Below are 10,806 nucleotides of genomic sequence, written 5' to 3' on the forward strand. Positions count from 1 at the left end.
CATCATCATTCACCACTAAAAACATCAACAGAAAGAAAAAAATATAATAAATAAAACAATAACTCAAATTATATTTGATCATTGTCTTTCACATCTCTATACAATTTGCAATTTGAAATCTTAAAGAAAGTGCAATCTATAATAAGTGTAACTAATTCTGTTTTCAAAATTTTTAAAAACCTTTTTTTTCTTATTTTCAAAATTTTTGAAACCTGTTTTTGGTTTTCATAAAGACCAAAATAGAAAATACAAACAAACAATATTTTTTGTTTTTATTGCTATTTTTTGTTACAATTTAGACTTCATTGAAGTCTACTAAATATTTAAAGCAAAAATAACATAGAACTCTGTTTACCAGATAAGCTTCCGTTACATAATAAGTCCTACGATAAAATACTGACCTTATCATAAACAAGAATGCATATATAAAACCCAGAAAGAGCAACACAATTGAGACATTTCACATATAGAAAAACATTGTAAAAATATGCTTGACTTCATCCAATAAGGCTGATTCCTTGAATAATCAAGGTATCAGCAAGAGCCTGATTAGCAGCCTCTGATGGATGGACAGCATCCCAAAATACATACTCAGTGGCATTTGGACATGTTCCTGGTGACTTTGGATTGCACAAGAACACGGTTGTCTCCACTGTCCCCGTCCCACAGCAGCCTCTCTTCGCTTCCTTAAACCCTAACAAAAACACAATAAACAATTATCATCACCATTCAGTTTTGTATGTAAAAGGAATTCACACTAGGGTTACAGAAAGATCAGTTGATAGTACCATATTTTGAAGGGGACTTGACAATGTCGTAGAGCGGCTTGAAAATGTCAAATATGACGATCTTAAGACCAGGGAGTTGTTTTTGAAGAGTTTGAGACGCGGAATTGATTTTCTTATTAAATTGTTGCACATCAGTGTTGATCCTAGACACACATCCTGGCTCATGAAATCCAAATAAAGTAATTGCTGCAGGAAGGCAACCTAATGGGGGCAGTGAAGTTACCCCAAGTTTCCTGGCCCCCAAACCGTACAAACCCTGTTTGTATAGACAAGTAAATCACGTAATATCTATAAGTTTGAATGTCAATGAATATATTTAACTAAATTTTAACAATTATCAAATTGAAAAAATCTTTTACCTTAACAAAGCTTGTAAATGAACCAACAAGGTATGTGCCATATTGGTCAGCTGTGTAAACCCTGTTAATCAGAGGATTAACATAGTAGTTCTGAAGAAAGTCACTACTTCCAGCACTCAATAAATATATAGAATCTTTGATTATGGATGCTGATTTGTCAGCACCAGCCACTTGTGTTAGCTTGCCCTGGTACTCCCTGAAGTACTGTAGTTGCTGTGACAGTGGGATTGCATGCTGCAAAAGAAAAGTGAAATTGTAAATTTAAGAAACAAAATAGATATTTATGATAATGTTCATATAATGGTTTAATCAATTAACACAAAATTCTTACATTTAATGAGGCTGCTTTCTCATCAAAACCAGATGCAGCAGAAGCAAAATTAGCTCCAATCAACAGGTTCTTCCCTGATGCCTCTGGGCTAAGATATGCAGGTGCAAAACTAGTAAAACCCAGAGTTTCAGCTGCAATGAGAAATTCAAGTAAATTGGCATAATTTGTAGCAACAATAACAAGATACAAGTTCTTTTCTTTTTCATTTTAAATAACAAGATACAAGTTGTTTTCTTTTCTTTTCTGGTGGAACTTAGTGTCTAAGATTGTGTCAAGATTTGCACTTGACTTCTTAAAGTACTTACTCAAAAAGGAAAATTCAGCATGAGCGGTAGGTAATCTTTACTTACCAGTGAAGTCAGTGGCTAATTTGCCATTGCAAAACCTTCCAGTGGGTGTGTGACTGGTGAAGTCTCTTCCATAAGGTGGGTAATTGGCCTTAAAAAGAGTTGGTAGATAGTTATTGTTGCCAACATCTACAGCAGAATCACCAAATGTCATGATTGCTGGAACAAGAGCTGTTGATTCTTGTGCTTTCCCTCTTCCAAGACATGATAATGCAAATGCAAATAACAAAGCCAACAATGGTCTTCTCCAACAGATCTCCATTTCTGGTTTTTTGAGGTCTTGTGATGCTACTAAGGCCTTTTAAATTGACTCAATTGAAGTATCTTGATGAAGGCACATTAAATGTTAAAGTTGTATTAGTGGAGCTGAACATGACCCATCTGAAATAGGCTTTGATGAAGGAGGATGGAAGTTGAGAATAGCCTGACTAGACATTAATGGGAGTTGGTCCAGTACTTATCTTAGCATTCAAATCATCATTTGTATGTAGACGTAAATGAATTCCTAAAATGTAATTCATTTCTTTATTTAGCTTATATGTTAACTTTTACAGTAACATATTCTAATTTTTTCATGTTGACTACCCTTCGGGTGTGCACTAAGCTAGCGTCATAGCTATTTTATACGCTTGCAAATGGCAATTGGCATATGCTTTCCCCATTTCTTACAAGTATAATAAACTGGTGTTTTAAAAACTAAAATAGCATAATTTCTTGCGAGTATAATAAACTGGTGTTTTAAAAACTAAAATAGCATAATTTCAAGTGATCTGATAAATATGTGGTACTTGAATAATTTCCAAGACACTACTAGGGATGTCCATCTGGTTAGGTTGAATCTTTTTCAGAGATCTAAATTTGACTCATCATGCATATGCTTTTGCTATTTTATCAAGGTATTGGGAGAGAATTGAGCAATCAAGCACTCAAAAATTTACTCGAAGCCAAAGAAAGAAAAAAAAATCCAAGAACTGTACTTTATATAATTTACTATTTTCGTTGAAAATGCAAAATGACTTTCTTTGGTGAGAACTGTGAGTATGTTTTGAAAATTGAAATACAAAAGGGGTAAAGTTTTGGTCACCGTTTATTGTTCCAGGAAGCACAATTTATTGCTATACTTTGTAATGTTGTTGAGCATTGAATGCATGAAATATCTTTATAGTTTGCAAATCTTTCTTCCTCACCTCACAATAATAGATATAAAAAACACTGTGAATACCTGTATATATTGCCTAATGAGGAGGGGAAATCACAGTTGGAGACAATTAATGGATTGATCAGAAGTTGCACCTGCAAGTATTTATTAAACACGTCTGTCATTAACTACTCAACCAAACAGACATATGATATGTTGGCCTAAATGACTAAATTACTAAATACGTAATTTAAAGCTTGTGGTCACTCTGATTGAAAAGGTATTAGCCAATGCATGGCCCAAAAACCATATCCTATGTAGTAGATTTTGGGCAGAGAACGGAAAGGATAAACAAGTAAATAAGCAAAACTTGTAACAAATATTGAGATGGAAACTAGTCTATCTCGTACAATACCTGCAAGTCAGAGCACCAGTTAAAAGATCAGTGTCATGTCACCTGGCAAGAGGAAGACAAGATATTTGAAATAGTCAGTCTCAGAGAGAAAAATCATCTGCAAAACACACATCCAAATTATAATCATCTGCTACTTGCAATTCATTCTGGAAAGGAAAAGCATTGTCACATTGATATAAGCAAGTAGATCATAGAAGAAGTTAGTGTAACTTCACATTGCAAAACACAAGTTGATCACAAAATTAGGTTCCTAATGGTTAATTTATGCAATAAAAAGAAGTTAATTTAGTTGTAGCATTAGCATTTGTATTTGAAACCTTTGTACCACAATTACAACTTCTATGTGAGAGCATATAGAACTTAAATTTAAATTCTGACAGTAATTTTCAAGACAATGCTGCTAAGATTCCAATGAACCTACCGCGAAGATATTTTCCCAAAATTTCCAAATAAAGACTTTTCGTAGAGTCCTATTTCAACAATAAATAGCAATTGTATCAACATATTCGAGTCATAGATGCCCAAAACCCTGTCATTAAGTGCAACAGAATCCTCAAAATATTCCTACTCCTACAGCAAGTAAGAGTTACTCTTTAAAGAAGAGTAAGAACTCTTGTTCTGTATGAAACACTCCCAACTTTAGAATCTCAGCAAATTTCAGTGAAAACAGATGGATTTTCTGAAAGAGTAGAAAATATGTGTTCTCAGACCGCCGACCTGTTAAACAAGTAAAAAAAATCACTTCCAAGGATAAAAAAAAATTATTTCTTAATTTATTTCATTAGATGTTATCAATGAAGTAAATTTATATTTCTAGGGAAACTTCTACTCATATTGACAGGTCTTTCTGATATACTACTGAAAGATAACTCTCGCTAATTCTTTCTTCCTCTGTCTACAAATGATATTGTCTAAAGTCTAAACCACATTAAGGCAAAAAAAGTGCAAGTCATATACATATGTCAGAGCTTTACTGCAATAAACCTATAGTAATAATTGTTAAAACTGTCAAACTTTCTTTGCCAAACCTACTTCAAACTTCCTCAAAGACAAAGCAAAGGAGATGATATGGCTCAACAAAACCTCAGCTCATGATGTCAAACTAATGACATTAGATTGGCAAGTACTAATGACTTTCCTGGATGGTTGGCAAACATGCATATATATTTTCAGAACATTGTGAAAAAAAAATTGGGATGACATATTACAACAGGAGATTTCTACAATCTTACTTCCCATAAAATTTGATCTATTTTACACGACACGCTACTTACACCTTTACAGAGTTAGCTACAAATAATGGTAGACTCACGAAAAATATTTGAAAGTTATAGAGCATCTCAACAATATTTGAAAGTTATATCCAATAGCCTCTCATATCATAAGAATCCAACCAGAAAGAAAAATACATAGAAACAAATTCATACACAGCAACCCTAAAACTAATAAAACCAAAGCAACAAATTTGGGAATAAGCCATCCAAGCATACTACAGAAAATATAATTTCAAGCCATCCATGCATATTGCAAACAAACAGAAAATATAATTTCCTTTTCTGTACGCAAGTACACTCTGAGATGAAATCCACTGATGAGTAAAGAAATCATGGAAAGGGTGGCAAAGAGTCCTATCGCATTGAGGATAGTGTATGTCCCATTAAGACTACATAGACCACAATGACACCAAGCCATACCAAGCACAAGCAAAGTTAGAAATGAAAATAAGAATCTAGTTTGACTATTCCTATCAAAAAAATATCAGGTTTCACTAGCACTCTCAATATCAACAACAATTATGACAAGCCTTCACTTGCAGATTTTAGGTTGGAAAATACTTTTAAATGAATCTCGAAGAACTTTTATGAAGAATATGCCTGCATGAAAAGATACATAAGTGGGAAGACGTTTTTAGAGACAAGTTGACATAGACATAACCCGTTGAAGTTCATTGCAACAGAAAAACATAACACTACTTTCATCTACTTTCATGCATCAGACATTGTATGGAGAGCTCACATTAGAAGCATAATCTTGTTAACCATGAGAAAACATCGTGAATTTTGATAGACCTGCCTGAAATGCAGCTTCAATACAACCACTGACTCTGTCAACAGCAGCTTGAACATGGGTATTGATACTCTCTTTTTTCAACATGCTCTTTGAACAATTTTTCATATTAGTCCAGAGCAATCATCTTGTTTGAGTTGGTCGCACCTTTAGCATTCCTGACTTTGATCACCAACGCGTGTATTTGAATCGTAAGAGAGTATCTGCTCCAACCCCTCTCCAGAGGGTGGTGACTGTTCACTGTTGCTGACTAAGGAAGCTAATCATCTCCTCCAACTTAACAAGAAACAATTATTAGGTGATAATGCACCACATAAGAAGCTAATAAATGATGGGAAAAAATAATGAGAAAAAAATCCAAACATTAAGGCCGTTATAATTCATAGTAATTTCAAGTTTTCTTACATGGGCATTTCTGGCTTTTGTCATTAGCCCATGGTACATTTGGCTGATGGCGGATCATCATCCTTCATAACTCAGGTTCGTCAGGCTATTTCCTCATCTTTGGATCTCCCCGGAAATGTAGTTAAGAATGATTTTACAGTTATTTCATATAAATTTATGTGAAATAAATTATATGTTAACTCATCTCAGAGTAGCTCACGATCTGGAACGATTTGTGCCAGGTAACTTGCATAAATAAATAAATGAACTAAAGAAGGAAAAAAAAGAAAAAGAAAACAACAAACTTCAGTACCTTGTACTCGCCATTGCCAAAGTGGTTTAACAGAAAACCCCAATGTTGCAGGCTAACACCTTCAGGTGGATGTTGAAGGTGCTCTGCATCTCATAGTTAAGGTAGTGGTCACAATGTAAATTGTGGCGCCCCAGACATTGTAGAATTTGTTTTCATGCAAAAGAACAGAGTTATTCACCTCTGGGCTGTCTTTAAAATAAAACATCCTATACATGCATGATAACCAATAGTTAGAAGAATCAAATAAAAGAGGAGGAGGAATAATTGAACTCATCATGCAAATTGCAAAGTGCACTTTACCAGCACTCGTGGATAAGTCTTATCTTTAGCAGCATCTTTTATCTCTGACCGGTTTCAAATTCAATGGTGTTGCATTGAAACGGACCGCCAATCTAAAATCAGAAGAGAATTTTGATGCATACTTGTCAGCAGCAGCCCTGAATCCCTAGGAATATGATAATTTATAATCTACTCGCATGCAATAACTTTGTTAGCCCTTTCCTCATCTCTTTTTCTTCTTTGAAAGCTGGAGATCTGATCCAAAATAAAATGTGTTAACAAGCAACTCGAATATATTGAAAGTGATACAAGGTACACACAACTATTAAAAATATCACACCACCGCAAGATTGCTTAGTAAGTAAAATTTGAGCATTTTTATTTGGCTCTTATGGAGCAGGCTCATGTTATTCCTCATTGGCAGCCATCACACAAGTCTACTCTTAATACATGTCATCAGCACATCTGTCATGCAGTGTAGCATCTTTCAATTCATCTCCTTCCTGCTCTGAACATGGATCCCGGTTCTGTCCATGATACATCCAAAGGGTGTAGCAGTCTCAAAAGTTAAAGCCCCATTTCGACGAAAGTACTTCTACCTTATTCGTTGTCTTCCACTACCCATTGTTACAATTACAACATGGACATCGAATCTTATCTACTGTACCTAGAAGTATAAATGCTTCATCCAAAAACTTCAGTATTCCCTTGTCATATTCAAGGAATCCGCTACGAAAATGAATCCCTCCTATCCATTCTGTACAAATGAACCAAGATTTGCTTTTTTAAACACCACATATAAATGGATATTTCATTCTATTAACTCCTCCCTAAGGTTGAATGTTCTTATCCCATATGCAAATAAAATGTTTCCATTATAGTTAATAGCTAAACATCTTTCTTCTAACTAAGAGAAATTCAGCAGCATTCCCCCTCAGTTCTTCAAGTACAAAATGGTCTTGACTCTTGACTAAGCACGCACCCAAGAACATAAGGAACCATCAACAACAATTTCACCAAAACGAAAGAAAGCACGAGTTATAATTACCTGTTAAATACATGTGATGCATTTAGATACGTGGTAGTCCAAAAGGCTATGTCAATTGTCAATTGTCCAAAAACATTCAATTGGCATATAATAATCTGAGATGATTTGGATGGTAGATCTAAGCTCTATGTGCGATTTGATGCTTGAAGACAACACAAGTAGGATCTCTTATAAGTAAAGGAAGCTTTGACCTTACAAGAGTTATTTATTGACATATATAAAAGGTAACACCCGTGCACAAGAGCCAAGACTTCCGCAGTTGAGGAAATCAAGAACATGAAAGATGTACGCAGACCTTAAACCCCACATAAAATGTAGAGTGGAGAGATTGTTATCAGGAATTGAACCTGTGACATCTAGGTTGCACCCGTACAACTCTGGGCCACCTGTTAGCCTGGTTAAGCACTTTGCTCTGGTTAAACAGTTGAATGAAGAGAATCTTAAGATTATGGTCTTGTGAGATGTGTAGCATGAAATCTTAAGATTATGGTCTTGTGAGATGTGTAGCATGAAAGCTGCCCTACACACCTAAATATACCTACTAATCATTACATTTTAAATCTAATTAATGCAAACTGAAAACGTTAGTTTTGCTGCCAGTCTGTTGTCTATTTTGGTCCCAAGACTAGACACAAAGAAATTAGGATTCATACCACCAATTCCGTAGTTTATGGTAAACACTCTGGAATACGTAATCTGTAAGAACAAAGTCGAATATGGAACGTATATAATGGTAAACCCATTTAGCATGTCTTGTCCGTAAATCTAAGCCTATTTGATTTGGGAATATAATTTCGAAATCAAGTAATATGTATGCAGAAGTAGTTTTGTCACTAACAAATAAGGCTTGAACAATTGAAAAATTGGGCTACACTTTCTTAGAATTAAAATTTTCTCCGAAACATTTGTCATATCTTGTCTCTACTCCTGAATTGTGCATTCGGCATGACTTTTTTGCACACCAAATTAAGTAATCTAACTCTAACTAGCTAGTGAAGTAGTGATGATGACCTGACAAAATTTTAGTATGTAAAGCTTCCTAAAGAAGCTCTAAATTGTTCTCCTAGTCCTCAATCCATAAACAGCAGTAGTGAAAATAGATAACTTAATCTCTCAACTTTTACAATCTTTTCGCACAGACAAACATCACGAAAAGAAAATCGGGATAAATTCCTCTAGAAGGCAACGACTTATCAAGAACAGCATTTTTCAATCAGAAATGGAAACTTACAGATGAAGATACTGCAGCGCTAGCACCCACAGACATGAGAACTGCCAAAACACCATAAAGAAACTCAGAAACTCCTAATAAAATCTGAGAAAACACACCAAAACCACAAAAATAAACAAGTTAATAGAATATCGGGCACGTAAAGGGAGGAGGTGAAGAAATAGGGGAGCCTAGACTCACCGGGGACGCTGAACGGGAGAGAGAGAAACAGAGAGAGCGCGCAATGAGATTTGCAGTAACAGTATGATGAAACGGTGCCGTTTCATCATTCGTTGACATTTCAATATTTCGTGATCCAATATGAGATAAGCGACCCAATAGATGGGGCCTAATTGCACTCCACAAATTTCCGCTCGCATCTTAAAACACATAAAAACCTCTAATATGTAAATCACCCCAGCACGCCAATGTGTCACTCATTCCCCCTTCCCCTCTTTCCTTCTCTATCCCTCTTTATTTCGTCTCTCACCCTTCCTTCTCTATTTCATATGAAACTGATGGACGACGATGATTACGACATCGATCTGGACTTCGGTGACTTCACCGATGAGAACATCTTTGGCAATGAGGCCAGCTCCGATGACGAATATGTAGAGTATCCAGAAGACCTGGTAAGTCTGTCTCACCCACTCAGTACCACATTACCTTTGATTTCTTGTTGGAAAGACTGGATTGTTTAGGGTTTAGTTGAAATGACCACTGCATGTTGTCATCATCTAGGACGTGGAAAAAAAAAATGGATGAGGTGCACACCCCTCTGAACATTATGTAGGATTTGGAAAGAAGCTTACTTCTTCCAACATGTGCACAACGACTATTGTTGAGTTCATAGATTGATAGAGTTGTTTATATCTTAGTTGTTAGTTCTTAACTTACTTTTATGTTTGTTGGATGATTGTTGTTTATGCCAAGTTAATGCAAAGGCTCTATACCAATTTCATGCTCTGTTTTTATGGCTATAATTGTATTTGGGGTGTACTCGGATTTTTTTTGAAAAAATATTAAAAAAAAATGGGTGTATTCAGGCGATGCCAAATTTTAATGGGGTTTCTTAGTTTTGAGGTGTGAATGGGAATCTGTGAAGTGCAACTATCCCCCACTGACTCAATATTTTGCACACAGATTTGGACTCAATGCACACACATTTTTTAAAAAAAATTTAATTTACTAAATTATCCTTATATGAAATTACCTAAAAACATGTTTGCTTTTTGCACCCATATCTTTGTCTCAATACAATTAAATTGAATAAAACTTTATAACCCTAATCATTTTAACTAAACTTATCATATAAATAATCATCATCTCCGAGATCTCCTCTCTTGGCCTCCCATCTTGATCTTCTCTTAGTTTTCCATCTTCTCTCAGTATCAAATGTATATATTTAGTCATACTAACAAGTAGTAGATTTGAGAAGAGTCTGTTTGGAAAGGATTTTGAAAACAATTTTCTATTTTTAAAAAAAAAATTTGGTTCTAAAAATTCATTTGGTAGTAGTTTTAAAGAATTAATTTTGAAAAATTGCAACTCATATTTGTTTTTCAAAAACCAGAAAATGAAACAAAAACAAAAACAAACAGTTTTGGACAACTTTCAACAAAAACAAGCGAAATTATTTTGGAAACTGATAGGATGACTTTTTCGTAAAGACGCATGCGTCTCCTCATTCAACGCTTCTCTCTCGTCTTTCTCTAACCCTAGCCATCACGCTAGAAGTGTCTCGCCCCTTACCAAAGCTCTCAATTCAAGTATGAATCTTGCATCACCGCTTCTTCTTTCCTCCATTTTGTCTACATCTTTGATTTTGAAAACTGACAGGATGAATTTTCCATAAAGACGAGTGTGTCTCCTCATTCAATGCTCCTCTCTGTTCTCTCTCTAACCCTAGCCACATGTGAGAAGTGTCTCTCCCTTTACCAGAGCCATCTCAATTCAGGTATGAATCTTGCATCTCTTCTTTTTCATTCTTCCATTTTTTATACATCTATGATTCTTCTCATCTTTCGATTACTTCTCTTTGTCGATTTTTGGTTACGTCTTGTTGGATTCAAGTGGAAGTAGATGTTGCTAGGTTTTTGTATAATTCATTTCCTTTGAATAGTTTTT

The 10,806-nt window shown here is 35.1% G+C and overlaps 1 protein-coding gene across 1 annotated transcript; it reads right to left on the reverse strand.

The window, feature by feature from the left end:
• Positions 1 to 285: 285 nt before the first annotated feature.
• LOC120001293 (GDSL esterase/lipase APG-like) lies at positions 286 to 8,896 on the reverse strand. Its single transcript, XM_038849543.1, has 13 exons — positions 8,881 to 8,896; positions 8,701 to 8,741; positions 6,443 to 6,676; positions 6,143 to 6,348; positions 5,851 to 5,947; positions 5,448 to 5,721; positions 3,379 to 3,420; positions 3,048 to 3,118; positions 1,829 to 2,149; positions 1,479 to 1,609; positions 1,148 to 1,381; positions 789 to 1,044; positions 286 to 694 (listed from the first exon to the last, which is right to left on the reverse strand). Exons 9-13 carry the CDS (start codon positions 2,085 to 2,087, stop codon positions 498 to 500), a joined length of 1,077 nt encoding a protein of 358 aa, XP_038705471.1. The 5' UTR covers positions 2,088 to 2,149; positions 3,048 to 3,118; positions 3,379 to 3,420; positions 5,448 to 5,721; positions 5,851 to 5,947; positions 6,143 to 6,348; positions 6,443 to 6,676; positions 8,701 to 8,741; positions 8,881 to 8,896; the 3' UTR covers positions 286 to 497.
• Between the last annotated feature and the right edge of the window lie 1,910 nt (positions 8,897 to 10,806).

Source organism: Tripterygium wilfordii, chromosome 7 (assembly GCF_013401445.1).
Source record: "Tripterygium wilfordii isolate XIE 37 chromosome 7, ASM1340144v1, whole genome shotgun sequence".
Classification (NCBI taxonomy): Eukaryota; Viridiplantae; Streptophyta; class Magnoliopsida; order Celastrales; family Celastraceae; genus Tripterygium; species Tripterygium wilfordii.